General features: G+C 52.0%; 5 protein-coding genes across 5 annotated transcripts; 2 read left to right on the forward strand and 3 right to left on the reverse strand.

Annotated features, from left to right (window-relative positions):
* The first annotated feature begins 50 nt into the window (after window positions 1-50).
* C8Q69DRAFT_467756 (putative mRNA splicing protein) lies at window positions 51-2,890 on the forward strand. The gene is made up of 4 exons (XM_028630645.1): window positions 51-274; window positions 346-561; window positions 632-735; window positions 1,146-2,890. Exons 1-4 carry the CDS (start codon window positions 206-208, stop codon window positions 2,539-2,541), a joined length of 1,785 nt encoding a protein of 594 aa, XP_028485504.1. The 5' UTR covers window positions 51-205; the 3' UTR covers window positions 2,542-2,890.
* A 236-nt stretch (window positions 2,891-3,126) lies between these two features.
* C8Q69DRAFT_467759 (putative pre-mRNA-splicing ATP-dependent RNA helicase PRP28) lies at window positions 3,127-5,845 on the forward strand. Its single transcript, XM_028630646.1, has 2 exons — window positions 3,127-3,477; window positions 3,553-5,845. Exons 1-2 carry the CDS (start codon window positions 3,145-3,147, stop codon window positions 5,623-5,625), a joined length of 2,406 nt encoding a protein of 801 aa, XP_028485505.1. The 5' UTR covers window positions 3,127-3,144; the 3' UTR covers window positions 5,626-5,845.
* Window positions 5,846-6,771: 926 nt separating this feature from the next.
* C8Q69DRAFT_467761 (aminopeptidase) lies at window positions 6,772-9,915 on the reverse strand. Its single transcript, XM_028630647.1, has 2 exons — window positions 9,397-9,915; window positions 6,772-9,246 (listed from the first exon to the last, which is right to left on the reverse strand). Exons 1-2 carry the CDS (start codon window positions 9,765-9,767, stop codon window positions 6,843-6,845), a joined length of 2,775 nt encoding a protein of 924 aa, XP_028485506.1. The 5' UTR covers window positions 9,768-9,915; the 3' UTR covers window positions 6,772-6,842.
* Window positions 9,916-10,035: 120 nt separating this feature from the next.
* C8Q69DRAFT_270073 (amino acid permease-domain-containing protein) lies at window positions 10,036-12,969 on the reverse strand. The gene is made up of 6 exons (XM_028626785.1): window positions 12,392-12,969; window positions 12,081-12,312; window positions 11,574-12,024; window positions 11,240-11,504; window positions 11,002-11,164; window positions 10,036-10,935 (listed from the first exon to the last, which is right to left on the reverse strand). The coding sequence occupies exons 1-6, from the start codon at window positions 12,492-12,494 to the stop codon at window positions 10,491-10,493; spliced, it is 1,659 nt and encodes a 552-aa protein (XP_028485507.1). The 5' UTR covers window positions 12,495-12,969; the 3' UTR covers window positions 10,036-10,490.
* Window positions 12,970-14,142: 1,173 nt separating this feature from the next.
* Window positions 14,143-17,619, reverse strand: C8Q69DRAFT_270048 (Serine/threonine-protein kinase atg1). Its single transcript, XM_028626783.1, has 3 exons — window positions 17,385-17,619; window positions 14,621-17,267; window positions 14,143-14,569 (listed from the first exon to the last, which is right to left on the reverse strand). The coding sequence occupies exons 1-3, from the start codon at window positions 17,511-17,513 to the stop codon at window positions 14,412-14,414; spliced, it is 2,934 nt and encodes a 977-aa protein (XP_028485508.1). The 5' UTR covers window positions 17,514-17,619; the 3' UTR covers window positions 14,143-14,411.
* Between the last annotated feature and the right edge of the window lie 2,863 nt (window positions 17,620-20,482).

Below are 20,482 nucleotides of genomic sequence, written 5' to 3' on the forward strand. Positions count from 1 at the left end.
TGCCCGGGCGGACGGCGCTAAACCCCATCTGGTTCGGTCGGCCATTCTCGGCTTCCGGGCGAAGAGAGAGTGAGTGTTCACTGCCATCTATCTCGAGTCAAGACATCGCGCTCTCTATCCTGTCAGTCAGTGTCTTGCGAGAATAAAATCTCTCATTTCCATCGGGTGCCTCCAAAGACCCTTGACTGCTGATATATCTAGCGCCATGGCTGAATACAACTACGGCGGGACAGAGGAGGAGAATGCGGAGTTGAGGAAGATCGAGACAGAACTGGTGAGACCATCCCTGGGTGTTGCATGAAGCTGTTCAGTCGTAGATCTATCTAACCCTCAGGGAACAAACAGGCTGAAGACCCGGACAACTTCGACACGTGGGAGAAGCTCGTCCGCGCGGCGGAAGGCCTCGAGGGTGGTATTAACCGCAATTCCAACCCTCAGGCCATCACGACGGTCCGGAGTTTCTATGACAGATTTCTAGCCAAGTTTCCGCTGCTGTTTGGATACTGGAAGAAATATGCGGATCTGGAGTTCTCGATAGCTGGCACGGAAGCTGCAGAGATGGTGCGCGCAATCCTGCCATGACTTTACCTCCCCCCCCAGTGACCGACTCTTGGCTGATGCGTTTTCATAGGTTTATGAGAGAGGCGTTGCTAGCATTTCGCCGTCCGTCGACCTCTGGACCAACTACTGCTCTTTCAAGGTCGAGACCAACCATGACTCCGATATCATTCGAGAGTAAGTATACAAGAAGTGGTTTTCCTTCCCTATAACCGTTAGCGATGCAGCGCGAACACCATTGGGTGGTCTCGAATACGCATGAAAGCAGGTGGTGATTTGGCGAGGTTCCTCGATGATGGGTGAGATCGGCGCCTACCACCCAGGTTCCCTGGAAATTACTTCTCACCCATGACTTCTCAGGCTGTTTCATTTCCTTGACCACATCTATCAAACCAAGACCAGCACACCAATCACTCTGTTCGGAGACTTCCATTCTGCGCACGATGAGGCTGACCTTCATCCCACTGAATCATTTGGGCCCATAACCACTGAGAAATTATACTCATGTTTGCCATCCTTGCCATCTCCCTCGCTCTTTTCCCTCTGTGACTGTTAGAATCTAGATATGCTGACACGTGACCCTACAGATTATTCGAACGAGGAGCCAGTGCTGTGGGATTGGACTTCCTGGCGCATCCCTTCTGGGATAAGTACATCGAGTTTGAGGAACGTCTCGAGGCGACCGACAAGATCTTTGCAATTCTCGGTCGCGTGATTCACATTCCCATGCACCAGTACGCTAGGTACTTCGAACGGTATCGCCAACTTGCACAGACACGCCCTGTGTCCGAGCTGGCACCCCCAGAGATCCTTGCCCAATTCAGAGCGGAAATCGAAGCAGGCTCGGCGCATCTCCCACCCGGAGCCAAGGCGGAGGCAGAGATTGAAAGAGATCTCAGGCTGCGCACCGACACATATCATCTTGAGATCTTCTCCAGAACCCAGACGGAGACGACCAAGCGTTGGACTTACGAGTCTGAGATCAAGCGGCCTTACTTCCACGTCACAGAGCTGGATGAAGGTCAGCTCTCAAACTGGAGGAAGTACCTCGATTTCGAGGAAGCTGAGGGTTCCTACCCGAGAATCCAATTCCTGTATGAGAGATGTCTTGTTACCTGTGCTCACTATGAGGAGTTCTGGCTGCGTTACGCCCGGTGGATGTCTGCCCAAGAAGGAAAGGAAGAGGAAGTTCGCAATATCTACCAGCGCGCGAGCTATTTCTATGTGCCGATTGCAAACCCCACGACCCGTCTGCACTATGCCTACTTTGAGGAGAAGTCTGGTCGCGTCGATGTCGCCAAGGATATCCACCATGCCATTCTTATCAATCTCCCTGGACATGTCGAGACTATTGTCTCTTTGGCTAATCTCTCGCGTCGTCATGGCGGACTCGACGCAGCGATCGAGGTGTACAAATCTCAACTGGATTCGCCGCAGTGCGAACTAGCTACCAAAGCTTCCCTGGTTGCAGAGTGGTCACGACTCCTGTGGAAGATCAAGGGCTCGCCAGACGATGCACGCCAGGTGTTCCAGAAGAATGAGCAGTACTACCTTGACAGCCGTGCATTCTGGACCAGCTATCTCATGTTTGAGCTGGAGCAGCCGACCAGTGCTGAGACCGAGAATGTTCAATATGAACGAATCAAGCAAGTTATCGATGATATCAAGTTGAAGAGCACTCTTTCGGCAGACGTCGTCAAGGAACTTGTGCAGACCTACATGGTCTATCTTCTGGAGAGAGGCACAAAGGATGCCGCCAAGGAGTACATGACACTAGACCGTGAGATCCACGGTCCTACGTCTGTCCAGACCGCAATCAAGGGCAGGCCTACGGAGAAAGGTCCTCAGAACGGCAGCCAGGGAACGCCTGTCCCTGTCCCTGTTGCTGTCCCTGATCCAGCAGTTGCTGCGGCAGCCCAGGGAAGCCCTTACGCTGCCTACTATGGACAAACCCCGGTCAACGGCGCTGTAAGTATCCCTTAGTTCTCGAAAGATCCAGCGATCTCCTGGTTCTGACCGCCTACAGGTGCCAACACCAGTTGCCCGTTACCCTTGATTTCCCTTTCCTGTTTTGTCTCCGTTGCGAACCGTGTTCCCTTGCGTGTAGAACAGACGATTTCATACGAGTACCCTATTTCGGCGTGTTGACCGGTGGGTGGCGAGTTTCTTGTTGGTGAGCCGACAGCTTACGCTGCTTTTTGAACGGCATCACAATGCATCTACGGGATGCAGATCTACAGGGATTGGACAGTTCTTTGTATTCTATGGCTTTCATGCCTATCAGTTAGTTACCCTCTTCGTAATGAGTTCGGTTATGCTCCTTTTCTAGCAGCATGCAATCCCCGATGCTCCTCGTAGTGGTGACGGTAGTATTCCCGCTCTGACGGGATTACTCTAATAACATGTCTTCCGCCGTAAGTATAGATGATCTAAGTAAACAGTATTAATTCATCATTATCAATCTGCGGAAATCCCACCGGTTTCATGCATCATGTGACTTCGCATATGGCACGTGTGGCGACCCGCATGAATGACCATCTCCGCCAGCTTCGAGCTCATCTCCGCCGACGCCTTTCATACTCACAAATGACAATGATGGACGGCATTGTGACAAGCGGACCAGCTGGAGCGCCTCCTCCTGCACCTCCGGAGGACCCTATCGAGCGTCCTCCTACTCCGCCCCCTCCTCCGCCGCCTGAACATTCTCTTCCTCCTCCGCCTTCCGACGCGAGCGCGCCTCCACCCCCGCCAGAAGCAACTGCTCCCCCTCCTCCGCCGGAGGATGCGCCGCCGCCTCCCCCAGCGCCAGTTGTTGAGAAGAAGAAGAGGGCAGGATGGGGCTCGCAAAAGTCGACGACACCGTTGAGTGTGGAGGAGCTGTTGCGGAAAAAGAGAGAGGCGGATGCGGCAGCTGCAAAGGTATGTTCTTTTTCTCTATCCAATGTTCTTCAGTTTGGTCAATGAAGCGTCGCTAACTTGATGTTCTATCTGTAGCCCAAATTCCTTTCTCGAGCGGAAAGAGAGAGGCTGGCTCTCGAGAAACGAGCTAAAGAAGTCGAAGCCGAGCGACGAGCGAAAGCAGAGCGGGCAACAAATGGCGCTGATCGAAATAGGGCGCGATCACCTACAAGCTCGGACGGATTGAATGGCCTACCCAGGCCTGTTCCTACTGGACCACGAGCCATGCGGAATGGGGAGGTACCTACAGCGCGAGCGGCGATGCGCAACTCGCAACCCAACAAGGACTACGACATGCAGCCCCCTCCTCCACCGAAGCCTATATCGTTTGGTCCTCGGGATTCAAAGGGAGAGAAGCGCCCATTGGATGAGGAGGAAGCTCAAGCTGCGCTCATCAAGCAGCGGTATATGGGACAAGATCAGACCTCGAACTTTTCGGCGAAGAAGAAGCGCAAGCGCACGACGGAAAGGAAATTCAACTTCGAGTGGAATGCAGAGGAGGATACCAGTGCTGACTACAATCCGCTGTACCAGAACCGTGCAGAGGTCAACTTCTTCGGCCGTGGCCGTCTGGCCGGTTTCGGTGACGATGTCGCGGATACCGTTGTGCGAAACTATGCCAAAGCTCTAGAAGAGCGTGATAAAGAAGCTGGAAGTGCGAGAGCCCGTGAGATTTTGGAGATGGAGCGGAGACGGAGAGAGGAGAGCAGCAAGGCCGCTCTCGACAAACATTGGAGCGAGAAGAGATTGGACCAGATGCGGGAAAGAGACTGGCGTATCTTCAAGGAAGACTTCAACATCAGTACCAAGGGTGGAAGCGTGCCGAATCCTATGCGGTCATGGGAGGAATCGAACCTGCCCCGGCGGCTGCTCGAGCTTATTGACAAAGTCGGATATAAAGAGCCGTCACCTATTCAGCGTGCAGCTATCCCTATCGCCCTGCAGAACCGAGATCTTATCGGTGTTGCTGTTACTGGTTCGGGTAAGACCGCTGCATTTTTGCTTCCCTTGTTTGTCTATATCGCAGAGTTGCCTCGGATAGACGAGTTCGAGTGGAGAAAGGCCGATGGCCCGTACGCCATTATTCTAGCTCCCACCCGTGAATTGGCGCAGCAGATTGAAATCGAAGCCAAGAAGTTCGCGGGTCCTCTTGGATTCAACGTCGTGAGTATCGTTGGTGGTCACTCGCTGGAGGAACAAGCATATAGCTTGCGGAACGGCGCAGAGATCATCATCGCTACTCCAGGTCGTCTGGTGGACTGTATCGAACGACGCATACTCGTCCTCAGCCAGTGTTGCTACGTCATCATGGATGAAGCTGATAGGATGATTGATCTGGGTTTCGAAGAACCTGTCAACAAGATCCTTGATGCGCTGCCTGTCTCGAACGAGAAGCCCGATACAGAAGAGGCAGAAGACTCCCGTGCGATGAGCCAACACATTGGAGGCAGGGACCGTTACAGGCAGACTATGATGTACACGGCAACTATGCCCTCAGCCGTCGAGCGCATTGCAAGGAAGTATCTCCGTCGGCCGGCTATTGTCACAATCGGTAGTGCCGGTGAGGCAGTCGAAACCGTGGAACAACGTGTCGAGTTCGTCGCAGGCGAAGACAAGCGGAAGAAGCGCCTTGCAGACATTCTCATGTCAGGAGAATTCCGTCCTCCGATCATCGTCTTCGTCAACATCAAGAGGAACTGCGATGCTGTCGCTCGCGACATCAAATCATGGGGGTTTTCTTCGGTTACGCTACACGGAAGCAAGACTCAGGAACAGCGAGAGGCGGCTCTGGCCTCAGTTCGAAACGGCACCACGGACGTTCTGGTCGCGACCGATCTCGCTGGACGAGGTATCGATGTGCCAGATGTCAGTCTTGTCGTCAACTTCAACATGGCCACGAACATCGAGAGTTACACTCATCGTATCGGTCGTACTGGACGTGCTGGAAAGAGTGGTGTGGCAATCACCTTCCTGGGCAACGAAGATGCCGACGTCATGTACGTATATTTCTTCCTTCTTTCCTTACATTCCCCCCATCCCCATGCATCATTTGTTCCATACATTTTCCATCCCAAAAACGTAGCCAGTTATCTAACATTCCATTCCTAACAGGTACGACCTCAAACAAATGCTCATGAAGTCTTCCATCTCGCGCGTTCCCGAAGAACTACGCAAGCACGAAGCAGCCCAATCGAAACCTACTCGAGGTGCACAGAAGAAAATCGAAGACAGCACTGGTTTTGGAGGAAAGGGTGGATGGGCATGACTGACCCTCCTCCGCATAAGTAGTTATCATATTTCATTTCATTCGCAGATGTAATAATCACGCATCTTATTTTTTTTTTTTTTTTTTTTCTTTCTTTCTTACTTACTCTTGTGAGCCTCTTGTATAGCGATCGATCAATTATGATCATTCGGGGTCTGGAACGGGGGGCGGATTGGACATGGCGTTTTACCCGTTTATTTTAAAAAAATACATCGATTTTTATCCTTATGTATTATGACTACTAGAGGTAGTTGTAATAATATCGATCATTCAATTCATACATACATACATACATATACGTACCGCAGTTCTCTTGTCATGATAGTAACTATGTAATAATTCCTTCGCCGATGGCCTGCCTATCTTATCTCTCCTGTCTGTCTATGATTCTATCATCATAGTTCTCCCAATAATAAAATACTTTATGTCTCTTTTACTGGTCGGTCTCTCTTTCGGTTGTGTTTAGAAATAGATAGAGTTATTTTTTAGGAGAATTCCACGTCCATGGATACTATGGGAGGAGCTTCACGCGGTCATTTAATTATTCTGGTGAGAGGAGATCCGAACATCGGTTCGGTGATCTATTTTTGTATTCTTTTTTTTTCCCCACCCTTTTCTCTGCTATCCTGGGGGGGATTATCAAAGAAGCCGAGTAAGACGGGGGCTTGGATGAGTGAGACTATCTGCCCCGTTCTGGCTTTTATCTTTTTTCTTTTTTTCGAATTACAGGTTAGCTGCTCCTGGTAGTTCATTCAGATAACCACCACAAGGCCCGTGACGAGTACGTCTGTAACTCTCTGAGGAGTAGTATATAGCCGGTTCAAACGTTGGACGCCAGATTCAATTGACGTGCAAAGTCCCAGAGGAATCGGTCAACAGTTTCACAGCTTCTGTTCGTTGATGTATCCATTTGCCTTCAGCCAGTTCTCTACGTCACTCCGGTCACGCTTGAGCCAGTGGACCTTGGCGCGGATGGCATCAAGGCTCTGCTCGACAGCACGGTCGTAACCCTACAACACGGCACATGTCAGCCAAATCTCACTCTTGTCTCCCTCTATGGCTAAATGTACCGACTTACCTTCGTATCCTTTGAAGCAAAGAACTCTTCCACCTCCTTCAGCTGCTTCTCCGTGCAGAAGCTGGAGGTAGTGATCTGGACTACGCTTCCCAGCATTCCCAGAGACGGCGGCAGTCGCTTGTAGATGGCATCCCAGTTCGTCTTCAGCCATTCCCACCGGGCCTCGATACCATTGGTATGGCTTCTCAAACCAGCAAGCGGCATGTAAATATCCTGGTTCTTGACCTCGTCACCGCTGGCAAGATCCAAGGTCCTCTTGATGAGAGCGGGGTCTTCAGCGGCACCGAGGGTACGCAGAGCAGTGTTCTTTTCGTCGGAAGTAGGGGCGTTGCGGAAACGGTCCAAGATGACGTCGTACTCCTTCTCGCCGCCGTTCTTCAAGACAATGCTGAAGACACTGCCACGGATATTGGGGTGAATGGCGCTCCGGTCACCCTCGGCGAAACGCTTGAACATGTCCTTGGCAGCATTCACGACCACGGGATCGTCAGACATACCAGCGCTACCGAACGTCAAAGCCTTCAACTGCTGCAGGATGTGGTCATCGTCCGGGGAGAACTGCCAGCCGACCTGGTGGGCCTTCTCGCTAACAAGGGAGCGCTGGAAAGCCTTAAGAGCATCCTTGACCCTCTGGTCCTCGAACAACCAAGCAGCGCGTAGTGTGCCAATGCGGGTGAGCATTTCGTTCCACACAACATACTCTGACTCGGTGTCGAAACCCTTGAGTAGAGACAGCAGACCAGAGGTCTTTTGGTACCCAGATGCTGCCAGCGCTCCCGAATCAGCAATCATACCCGCACGGTCTTCAACCGTCAAGCGGCCATCCTTGGCAGCCTTTCCAAGCTTCTCGAGTCGTTCAGGGGTGTAAGATGTCCGGTAGATGCTGGTGTGATCAGCGTTGAGTTTGAAGAAGTCAAGATCAGGAACCTTGAACTCGCCCTCGCGCTCGCTGAGGGTGATGCTCTCATCCACGCCGTCTTTGGTGCGAAGACCAAGGAAGACGGGGTAGATCGTCTTATCTTCCTCGGGACGGACATCCCCAGTGCGAAGGAAACGGTTCTGCTTCACGTTGATTGTGGACTTGGTAGGGTTTTCTGAGACTGTCACGACGGGGAAACCGACGTTCTTCGTCCAGATATCCATCACTGACTCGACGGGCTTGCCACTGGCCTTAGCCAGGGCTGCCCACAAGTCACCCGTCTGGGTGTTTCCGTAAGCATGCTTCTTAATGTAATCCCGGACACCCTGGATGAAGACATCCTCGCCCATGTACTTGGAAATCATGCGCAGGACCGACGAGCCCTTCGAATAGGAGATGGCATCGAAGATCTGGTTGATCTCATCTGCCCGCTTCACAGGGACCTCGATCGGGTGACTGCTCCGCAGGGAGTCCAGGGACAACGCGCTCTGGAGGTTATCAATGACGTAGGTCTGCCAGACCTTCCACTCCGGGTAGAAGGCGTTGCACGAATACCAGGACATCCAGGTCGCAAACCCCTCGTTGAGCCAGAGACCATCCCAGAAGTCCATGGTGACAAGGTTTCCGAACCACTGGTGGGCAAGCTCATGCTGGACCGTCTCCGCAATTCGCTCCTTCATCGAGGCGCCGCTAGTCTTCTCATCAAGAAGAACATCGACGATACGGTATGTGATCAGACCCCAGTTCTCCATGGCACCAGCGCTAAAGTCCGGGATGGCGACCATATCCATCTTGGGAAGAGGGAATTCGCTATCGAAAGCTTTCTCGTAGAAGGCAAGCGTCCTGGCGGCCAGTTCCAGGGAGAACCGGCCGTGTTCGATGTCCTGGTCCGGAGTAGCATACACACGGATGGGAACCCGGAAGTTCTTGGTTTCGATGTAGTTGAGATCGCCGACAATAAAGGCCACGAGGTACGTCGACATCAACGGGGAGGTTGTGAACTTGGTTGCCTGTCTCTTGCCGCCCGTGATTTTCGAGTCGACCTCGAAGACCTGGTCTACGTCCATGTTGCTGAGACAGGTTTTACCCTTGTCTGCGACCAGCGTGACGGTAAACTTGGCCTTCAGGGCGGGCTCGTCAAAGCAAGGGAAGGCCCTCCGGGCATCCGTGGGCTCCATCTGCGTCGTCGCGATGTACTTCTTCTGGCCGTTCTTGTCCTTGTAAGAGGACCGATAGAACCCGGCCATGTTGTCATTGAGCTGGCCCGTGAAAGTCTGTTTGATCTGGGCCTTTGATCCGGCAGGGATGGTCTCCTTGAACTTGACTGTCGTAGTCTGCGCATCCTGGTCGTAGGTCACCTCTGGGCTGGAGGTCACCACCGCTCCTCCTGCGGACACGGTGGTGGAATGGATGTCGATCTCATTTGAGTTCAGCGAAATGGAATTGGTGTCCTCTACGACGTCGAGACTATAGCAGAGAAATAAAACAAATTAGCGACATCTTTGTGTGCCGTGTGACTGCAGATCGATTGTCCGCTATTGTAGACGGTCATTATCCGCCGTTGGTTGCCTTGGAACAACACAGGCATAAAATTCCAGGAATACGGCCACAACATACTCAATGATCACAGTTCCTTCGTAGGTGAACTTCTCAAAGTCCGGTTCCAGAGTCAAGTCATAGTGCAATGGCTTGACATTAGTCGGCAGCACCTCTCGACCCGGGACGGTAGTCGAGCCCGAGGGCGCATCGGCATGTCTGGAGCGACACATCCTGCGGTATGAGCAGTATCGCTTGGAGGCCTGATTCAGCGGTGCAAGACGGGCGGGAATGCGCGATGACGGAGCGGAAGTCGTTCGAAGGGAGGAGAGAGATCTGGAAGGAGAGGACGGGAGTGATGTCCAGCGATGTCGGGGAATAATAATGGAGGCAGGCCGTGGGAGCTTTGCTGCGTTCCAGACCAGCGATGGGCTCCGAGAGAATCGACGCATGGACGAGGGAGAGGAGGAGAAGAGGGGGAGCAGACAGAAGAGGGGCTGGGAAGGGCGGAGGAGAGGAGGGGCAGAAGAACAACAACAACACGATTAACTTGAACTTAATAATAATAATAGTACCTTCGTTAAGGTAAATTTAATTTCCTTGTCTTTGTCGTCCAGGCTTCATTTCCTGCGGGCGGTCAGCGCTTGCGGCGGTGAAGCGGGCAGAACAATTGGCGGTGAATATGCTTAGTCAAGTATCAGGTGATCTGCAGTCAGTTTTAATGGCCTCAGGCCTTCTATGATTATATAATGAACTCACTAACCAACCTTAGTTAACTACAAATGAAATGGAAAATCTCCCACTCCATCGACTCTTTCCCTCTTACAAAAACACCGCAAGGAACAAACCTCAGCAACCAGTCAAGCTTAACACCGGCTGCTGGAGAGAACGCGGTCCCTACATTCCACCAGGTTCGTTCGGATCGCGATCTCTTTACTTCCTTGCTAGAGGGTTAATCCAGCAAGTTTGAGGGGCCCAGTATTGTTTCCTTTTTTTTTTAAGGAGGGAGCAAAGTGAGTGGGTTTCCATAGAACGTTGGGACATCATAATATATTATTATAGTAATATATTCGCAGCGTTCAAAACCAGAACGTCAAACGAAAAAGATAGGATATTCATTATTAAATAAATAAATAGAGAGAAACCATTATTTTGTGACGTTTACTCATGCTTCTTCATGACCTCGAACTCCCTTCCCCTGGTCCTTCATGCTGTAGTGCTTCCTGCCGCACCTTGTCTCGTGGCAGTTTCACGAATATGCTTCTCGACCAGCCATCCGGGTCGACAACCGTCTCTTTCACCAATGTGTACTTGCCCAGGTAGGGCAGGAGAACGGCCCAGACGAGCCAGTACAGTGCACCGCAGCCGAAGATGCCCAGTGCGACAACGCAGTGCAGGAAGTAAGGCAGGTGTTCGTAGACGTTCTGGCCGGGAGACGGGGGAACGTATGGGGCGATGGTCAGGTAGAGATTCGACAGGAAGAAGAAGACGGTGACGGGGAGAGTGGCGTGGATAGAGGGAGCCCAGTCCGGGAACTTGCCCTTCGATTTGGTGAGATAAATGTACATGAGACCTCCGGAGACAAACACGTTGACAATCGCGAGAGGGTAGGAGATCAAGCTGGAAATTTGTGGTCAGAAACTGAGACGGATTTGCAGATCATAAATAGAAACAAAAAAAACATACTTGAGAAGGAAGTTATAGGCATCTCCCGGCGGGGGAGCAAGCATGATGATCACGGAGACAATGTAATGCTCCAAGAGACCAGCAGCGGGGGCGTTGAAAGGCCGATTGCTGGCCCATAGTTTGGAGAGGGGCAACACGCCCTCGCGTGCGAGTGCCTGCACGACTGTTCCCATTGTCAATATCGATGATCCGGATCGTCAAAAAAAAAAGGAAACTACTTAGACACCGTTCAACTTACTTCGACCCTGCGAGAACAAAACAGAAAGCACGTTTCCAAACGCAGACAACGCCACGAACACGGACATGACTCGCTCCGCTCGCTCGCCGAACATGTTGCGGAAAAAGGAGGCTGCCAGGATGCGGCCTGATGACAGAATCTCCTCCTTCGGGACGGCCGCAAAGTACGCGACGTTGACCAGGATGTACAGAATTCCAACAAATGTAACTGCGAACGGAGCTGCAATCTTCAATGTGCGAGCAGGATTCTTGGTCTCGCTCAGAGCCTGCTTTCAGTCAGATATCATTCAACCTGAGAGGGATAAGAAGAAAAACTCCTCCAGAAGGCCACTCACGTAGTTTGCATTGGAATAACCGATAAACGACCAGATCACGTTATATAGAGCGGTCACGATACCATAACCACTGCCCTCGGTCCCCGCAAATGCGTTCGAGAAGTTGTCTGGCTTGGGGACTTTCAGGTGTCCAGCTAGTGCCACCCATCCAGTGACGACAATGATCAGAATGATGATCAGCTTGATCGCTCCCAGAACGTTCTGAAGGCGGAGACCCCATTTCAATGCCGTGGAATGGATCAGGAGGGCGGCCGAAATACAGGCCAAGCCGATACCTCGCTGGTTCCACCGAGTGACTTCGACCTGCGCAGCGTTGAGGATGTATTCTCCGAAGATGACACTGTTCGATGCCGCCCAGCCAAGCAGAACGGCGTATGCGGCGAACATGGCCGTCGCGAGAAACTTGGGTTTGGTATAGACATATTCCAGGTAGTTCTTCTCGCCTCCGTTTCTATAACACAAACCAGATTAGTTCAGACCACTGCATCCACATCTTGATATACATACTTGGGAATCGCGGTTCCCCATTCGAGGTAGACGGCCGTTCCAGCCAGACTAATAACCATGCCGGCAACCCAGATGAAGAGGGCCAGTCCGACACTGCCTGTCAACGACAGAATGGCACTCGGTGTTGCAAAGATACCCGTTCCAATGATTCGGTTGAAGATCAAGAACGACGCTGTAACGACACCAATCTGCCGTCTGCTATCCGGCGACTGGTCGAAGACATGACCGTCATCTATAACATATGAGCCACTCCATGTCGGGACGTAGGCAAATGCATGCCACAAACTGATTCTGCGGGTGTTGATACTTACAGATCTGTGAGATTCCATCTGCCCTCTTTGGCGTCTCATCGAGTGGTTTCACATCAGCGGCGGCGTTCTTGACAAACCCGCTCTGTGGTTCTTGATCGGCCATGGCGATGTAGTATGGTTCAATAGCAGCTGGGTTGCGCCAACACACACTATAGCAGCAAACGATATCAAATGCACTTGGGCGCCCAATGTTTCTTATAGAATGATATTTTTCCCACACGTGCTGGACCAAGCGCAAGCTTGAGTTACACTCAAACACCCCAAGAGCGACTGTTCCCGACCAAAACCGGGCTTAACCGCGCGGTGACAGCCGACAGCGATGATGTGCTTGTACTAAGTGTGGTGCAATGAGACCGAACCATCCAGCCCCAGTCGACGTTACTTTTTTGCAGCGGGACAAGACCTCAAGTAAGTAGTCCTGGAGGCCTGGAGAGAGAGGGAAACTGGGGAAGCTACCAAGAGCAGCAATATTGATCTTTCCACGGGGATCAGCACAGGCTCGACCCTATTTGCAAACGGTCCACACAAGCTCACGGTAGCCCAGAAGGGAAAGTCATCTCATGGCGGCGAGAAATAATGTTTAATATTCAACAAGACAAGATGGTCGCGCTCGAATGTGCAAGAATTTGTTGCTCGCGCCACACGCGAGCAGGGCATTGATCTTTTTTTTTTTTAATCGAGAAGCCCAGCCCATGCAACCGTCGAGTGATGGCGCAATCGGTCAAATTTTCTAGAAATCCCCAAAGAGCGGCCGTTTAGATCTGATATCTCCACTAACTTTAACCTCAAGTGTGCTAGACGCCCTGAGATGGCCACTGCGCTGCTGTCCATGGGCGCGGGGAGGGGCGAATCACAGGCGCAACAGGATATAGATCCATGGGTGTCCGCCACAGAAAACGCTCGACAGAAAAAAGCCCTTCCCCTGGACGAATTGCACACGCGATGCCTCGTGAGCAGATTAGCGGAAGGTACCATAAACGAAAAATAACTAGCAGATGCCAACCTCATTATTCTCGTCCTTAGCCAACTGCGCTCAGACACCGGCACAGGCGCGATGACACACAGAAATCGGGAGGCGCATCACGCAATAATCGGCACGGACCGTGTGGCGTCCTGTGGTAAACCCAGTTTTCTGCTCGGCATCCCGACGCTCTCTCGGCCCTATCTACTGATTGAAGAGATGAACAGAAGACAAAGACACAAGTGTAGACAAATAATAATCAGTCCACGTTCACTGTTTACATACAGAGACCGCCCGGACAGCCTTTGGTTCCATGAGATCAGAAAGCACCATGACAACCCCGAAACCGAGAGCAAGGAAGCCTCTCTGGACCGATGCCAACGCCCGAACAGCCTGGACAGCGCCCGTTCCCAAAAGTATTTACACCAAATATTCCATATATCAGACAGACGGCCTTACACAAACGACGCGAGGTCATGCCATGCCGTTATCATAACTACTGCCGTGCAGCGTCATCCATAATGCGGGCCATCAACGAAAAAGAAAGTGAAAGCAACAACAGCATAGGAGAGTCGAGTTAGCCAGTCTGGAGACCCATTGCCCAACGCGAAACGCCACAAACAAGAAACTCCATCTTCTTCCCATTGGATATATGATAAACCGGTCCAAAGACGTCGGTGGAAAAAACAAACCGGGAACGTGCGCACGAAAACCGCCCAGAGAAACATTATTGCAGAGTCGGGGATCCGACTCCAATGAAGAGGGAGAGGAAGAAAAAGGTCAACGTAGTATAGTAGAAATGTTAAAAAGTAAGTCATTAAGACGCGGTTGGAAGAGAATTGTGAAGTCAACAAAGCGACATCGGGAGACGAGAAGATGAGTGGCCATTGAAAAGGACAGCCTTTTCAAGGCACGGATGAAAACATGCCGCGTGAAACCTCAAGACACGCTGGCATGGTATCGCGCAGGTGACAAGTTCCAAGGTCCATATAAAAACGCGGATGTGGATTTTGGAAAGTAGAGCTGGATTCCATAGGGAAATGGTCATCTTGCATGAACTCATTTGGGCGGAGTAACTGCCATGGCGGGTGATACAGGACGCAGATTTGACGTGGGAACCTTTGCTGCAGCACCAGCTGGAGATGCAGATGCCCGCTTGGCCATCAGAGCCATCTTTTTGCGGAGAGAGGCAAGGCGGCTGCGGATGCTGGAGACGACTATACAACTTTTAGCTTGACATATCGATCAACAGAAATAGAGACACTTACGTTTCATCACAACTTTTCGATCCTCCACCTGCACACCATCGAGCATGAGTCGGTCACCGTCGGATGGGCTGGCTTTCTCCGCATCACTGCCTTTCCTTGATCGGGGCAGTTCGTCATCCTCGAGCACAGCCTCAAGCATTCTGATGGCGGTAACGTAGGCAATCTCACATCCAGGCAAGTCTTCACCAGTGAGTTCGTTGATCGCAGCAGCCCTGCTCATCTCCAGCGCCCGGTCGTACATGAGCTTCTCAGCTGTTATTCCAGAGCCCACGACGACATTATCAACCGAGGTACCCAAAGCAGAACCAATCGAGTGGTTGCTCGGATGGCTAGGGTGATCAGGGGGAAGTCGTCTTTGGCCATCAATCAACTTCAACCGGACAAATTCCGCCTTCTCCAACACCTCGTTGAACCGATTACGGACCCATTGAACCACGTTGTTGATGCGCGTCCCAACCACAGCACTCGTCGCAGACATTCCCTCCGATCTAGGGGGCGATTCTCCAAAAACTTCCCCGCGGTTCTTGCGAGCCCACCAGCCACCGGCGATATCCATTGACTTGGCTAGCAGGGCCAGCGCCTTGACATAAAGCACCAACGCTTCTTCTGATAGAGTCACAATTGCATCGACAGTGAGGCCACCGTCGGCCGAATCCGAAGGGTCACCATCGCCGCCTTGGAAATTGTGCTTGATTGTTGTATCAGTGTGGACGGAGGGCGCTAGCGGAATGAGTTGCTTATACTTGACTTCCGCGAACCCGTAGACCACATCACTTCGAGTCGCACACTCCTCGATCACCTGCACGGTTCTTGTGTCTTCATCGACAGCCGCATTGGCCTTGGGACTATCTCCAACGGCCATGAGACTGCCTTGGACCGCGGGGTAGGCAGGGAACGGGTTATACGCCAGCGGAGGGGAGCGACCGCCCTTGCCAATGGTCAAGGGGGGAGAAAATCCCACGCCAAACAACCGTCCGCTTGCCATATTGAGCGCTTTGGAGATAGCAGATGTCGCTGACGTCGGGCTCTGGCCATACCTCCGCTCATAGGAACTCTGGCGATGATGCGTGGAATCAGCCCGGGCTCGCCCGGTAGCCACCTGCATGGCTCTCGCCTGCGCTGCTTGTGAGCTCGGACTTGAAGGGCCTTGGACTGTGGCTCGTCGGGTTAAAGCGGTTCCTTGGCGGGAAGTCTGGTTGATACGAGGGCTGTTGGCGAGCTCATCTGCAAATGCATTCACTTCCACCGCACGCTTCTCAACCACGACGTAGTCTCTCTCAAAGGCGACCTCTTGAGCAGCTCGCTCCCTCTCATCCAGCACTCTGTCTTCCCGTGTCTGGACATCCTCCATGGCCGGTGGATAAGTGGCTCGACTGGGGCGTTCTAGGCCGGCGGCCACGCCACTGCGATCCATGAGCTCCTGACGTCCAGGAGCCGTCGCGTGGGTGATAGCGGCCGGCCGTTGAGCAGTGACGGCCGCTCGCTGGAGATCCTTACCTGACGACAGGGGCCGGTCTCCGCTGGCTACCCGTCTCATGGGACTGGGCCTAGGCGGTGTATCTGACTTCATCCGGGGCGTCATCGGTCGCTGGAGATTGCTAGGAATAGGTGATTCGCGGCCTCGCGCAGACGAGCGCTCCCGAGCCTCTGCGGCGGATATTGTGTCCAATTGCGCTGCGAGCTCTCCGCGAGAGCTGACTCGACGCTGCTGATCGACGGTGCCAACATCAGCGGACGGACGGCGACTGACAGGAGGTCGATCGTCACCGACCAGCCCAGGGATCTCACTTTGAATGACCACGTTATCGAAGAAATCCTTGAACGTCATTCTCTCCACCGGGTTGCGCTTCAAAAGAGCACGGATCAGCTGCTTGATCTCGGCTGACGCTTCGTTGTCTTCTGGGAATCGGATTCGATCCTCGCCTCGCTCGATCTTTCTCAGCAATTCGACGTGGTTGCTGGCCCTGAACGGGGGCTTGCCCACCACCATCTCGTAGAGCACCGTTCCGACTGACCAAAGGTCTGCCTTCGCATCGTATTTCTCGTATCGAAGGATCTCAGGGGCCATGTAGAGTGGAGAGCCGCACAGCGTCTCCGCCAGAGAGGTGGACGGAAGAGATCGAGCGAAGCCAAAATCAGCGATCTTCAGCATGGGTAAGGACTCTAGCCCAGTGGCGGGTGTGAAAGAGTTCTCACTTCCCTTGTAAGGGACGACCTGGGGCACACCGTGCTTGTATGACGTGGGAGAGGGACACAATAGGAGGTTTTGGGGTTTGATGTCGCGATGGATCAGATTGCGGTCTCGCAAGAACTTGAGTGCACTCGCGAGCTGCTTGAGGAAATGCCGGACCACGACCTCATTGAGCGCACCGACGCGTGGGTTCGGGTACTTGGCGATCATATCCCGCGTAAACCGGTGGTCTCCCAGCGTATCCCGCCGCTTGATGAAGAGTGACAGATCCCCCAGGGCACAATACTCCATGACCAGGTGGATATGAGATGAGGATTCATGGCAGTCGATAAGAGCGACAATATGGGGATGGTGAAGGCCCTTGAGGATGTCGATCTCCGACGAGAGGTTATCTTTGAGTTTCTTGTTGAGCTTTCCCAGGTTGACCGACTTGATGGCTACGTAGGACCGATGTTTCTACAGTTCAGAAGAAGCAGTCAGCGCAAGGAGCTCTCATCCTCAGTAACATCTCAGCAGAGGATGGATGAGTGTATGCCATTAGAGATAGAGAATCTATGTCGGGAGGTGACTCACCGAATGTACGCCCTGATAGACGGTAGCAAAGCTTCCTCTCCCAATCTCATCCAGCCTTGTGTATCGACCTATAGGCAGCTCTGATCGGGAGCCCTCACGGGCCCTCCTCGAGGGTTGCTGCGCGGCCATCCTCGCTGTTTGGGGGGGGGATGGGTGACTGACTGGCAGTCCTCTCGAGATACGCCACCGAGTAGTCCGACGCCGGAAGCTGAGCTATCTCTCCGTCACAACTACCTCGACAACGGCGGGGACGAGGACGGAGTGCAGTGGAGGCCCATCAGGACACCGCACGAACAGCACTCTGGCGTAGATGCTGTAGGATCAGCGCTGTCGACGGTCGAGATGGGAATCACGATGCGGCCGACGGAGCTGGGGATTGCCGGGGACCCGGTTGCAAGCTCGAACGGACTGGGGACCGTGATGACTCGAAAACAAGTCGACCCGGGTAGTTGTTCAGACAAGGAAAAAGGAAGGATGGTGAAGCTTGCGATGGAAGGATGGATGGAAAATGCGGTCGAGACCTTGACTGGCAGGGGATTGGCCGATGAGATGGGAATGAATCAATCGACCGATAGATCGGCGCTCGTGGTTATCGGGGAGCTTTGGGGTGGCAGATCGACCAGGTCAAGGAAACGACAGGACGGGCTTGGGTTGCAAGCAACAGAGTAGAGGATGATTGCGTGATGAGAAGGTTGAGCGGAGGGAGAGGGAAGTCAAGCCAGCAGCAGACCCAAGGATCGAGAGAAGGAGGATCAAGCAGGAGGAGGAGAGGCTGTCTCAGAAGTCGTGGATAAGGCGGTCAGCAGGGCGGCAGTGGTGATAAGTGATCTCAGATAGTTAGATCGAGATAACTAAGTAGCGATCGAGCTCTATAATTATTATTATTTTCTTGTATTGTTATTAGATACCAGCGATGATGCCAAACTTCTCATGCTCAACTCGTACTGTCTGACCAGTTGACCATCTGGAGAAAGAAAACGGCCGATTCGATCCGTCAGATGGTCGAGGATGTCTCTAGCTACTTAGTAACGATCGCGGAGAGGGACACGATCATCCGCAACGAGCCAACAGGAGCCAACCACTGCCAACGCCGGACGTGACCGGTTGCTGAAACGACCGCCTCCACGTCAATAACGGATGCGAAGATGACTGCCTGGTCGATGATCTGGGCTTGTCCTGTGTGCTGTTTTGCCATCCCGATTCCAGACCGTCATTTCCGGTCCTTAGATGTGCTGGCTGACTGTCTAAGTACTCTAGATATAACTATTCTTTAGTTGAATACTCTCCAGTCTACTAGTAATAATAATAATAATGTCCACGATACTATAATACAAATGCATTAAACTTCCACGAATCAAGGTGCTTTCAACCTAAAAACCACTCCCTCGTCATCGCAGGCGACAGTCATCGCGACTCCAAATCACGATGGTCAACTTCACCATGACGCCATCCCTCTTCGGTCTTATCGCTTGTTCATCCACGGCGCTCACTGGGAAGTTATTTAATTAATTCAAATTAATTAATTAATTAATTAATCAATTCACTTAACTGACTACTGACTGACTTGTCCAGCCTCTCAATAATGATAATAATAATAATAATAATTCCCCTGAGAAGCGAGCTGATATGATATGTCCGGTGACTGGACCCTGCGAGGGATGATCAATCAATCCCGTGATCTCCCGCTTTCATTCCCAACTGCGCCTCTCTCAGAGTCTCACCTAAGTACTCTAGACTTAGTACTTAGTACTATCTACAGTAGATAACTACCTAAAATAATAATAGACTATCTCGCTCTCTCTTCCCTGTCACAACATTCTTTCTTTCCTCTCTACTTGACTGACTTCAATCCTCCTTTTTCTTTCCAGGCAGACAACACCCTCTGGGGCCCAGGACGCGTCAGAAACACCTCTCCTATCATTCCCTCTCCACTCCGCATGGCCGCTGCAGCCAGACACTCAACGTGGCGCGTTGTCTGTCCCAGGCAGAACCACCTGGGGCCGCAGCACCATTGGATTGACTAGTCTAACCCGCGTAAGTAGAGCAGACGCTGAAGATTATTATTGATCCAAGGGTAACTCAGCCGCCCCAGTCAGCCGGGCCCATCAAAGGAAGGAAGGAAGAGGAAGATAGCAGTGCACTGACTGGATTCTATCTACTCTTAGATTCGATAACTAGATAGTTCTAGTTCCAGCACAGTCTTCCTAAGATGACTCGCAGTTGCGACCTGGATAGACTAGAAGATCACCACCAGGCTATCTAGCGGCCTAACCGCGGCTGCGGAACAGACAGGGTCGATAGATATCATCTTTAGCGTGAAAAGCAACTGCCCAACAGGTACCAAAAATGATGGCAAAATCTCAGAATCATCCAGTCAAGAAACTTCCCGCAAATACGTAGATATAACCACTGGACAAGAATAATACAAAGACAAGCCATCACCCTCATCCGTAGAGTATCTATCTACCCATAATCCTAGTTATCTATCGATGTCTTCTTCTTCAGCCATTATTCCCCACAGATCGTCAGCGAACCGGGATCCACTCGTTGGCCAGCAAAGAACAATTGATTCTCTCCTCTCTCTCTCTTTCTCTCTCGTCTTCTCTTCCTCCAGATAGACAGACAGACAAGACAAGACACCAAGCCAAGATCACAGCCCCATGGTTCTAGTGCCGCAGATCCCGAGGACCGAAAACGGTTTCGAAAGTATGTACATACTAATAACACAAGATAAGCGACTCGTCGCCTACTCTATCTATATCTATATCTCGAGTTACTCTATATCTCTTATTACAACTCATTTTCATCATTCCTTAGGACTCAGTACCATACGCTTTCCTTCACTATCAGTCACACCCCAATTTCTCAGATATTTATTTAGTGGTCGGCGATTATTGACCACCGACCACCTCAGCCCTGCATCGCACCACACCATAGGCAGCCACACTCACTAGATACCTAGGTAGACTATGATAGTTAGATAGTCACTACTACTAAATAACTATCTACCCCGTACTAACCGAGCATCGTGGTCTAGTCTCAATGCCTCCCTTTATTCAGATACCACGTATCTTATCTATATTTCAATTCGACACACA

This window comes from Paecilomyces variotii (assembly GCF_004022145.1).
Source record: "Paecilomyces variotii strain CBS 101075 chromosome Unknown C8Q69scaffold_5, whole genome shotgun sequence".
Taxonomy (NCBI): domain Eukaryota; kingdom Fungi; phylum Ascomycota; class Eurotiomycetes; order Eurotiales; family Thermoascaceae; genus Paecilomyces; species Paecilomyces variotii.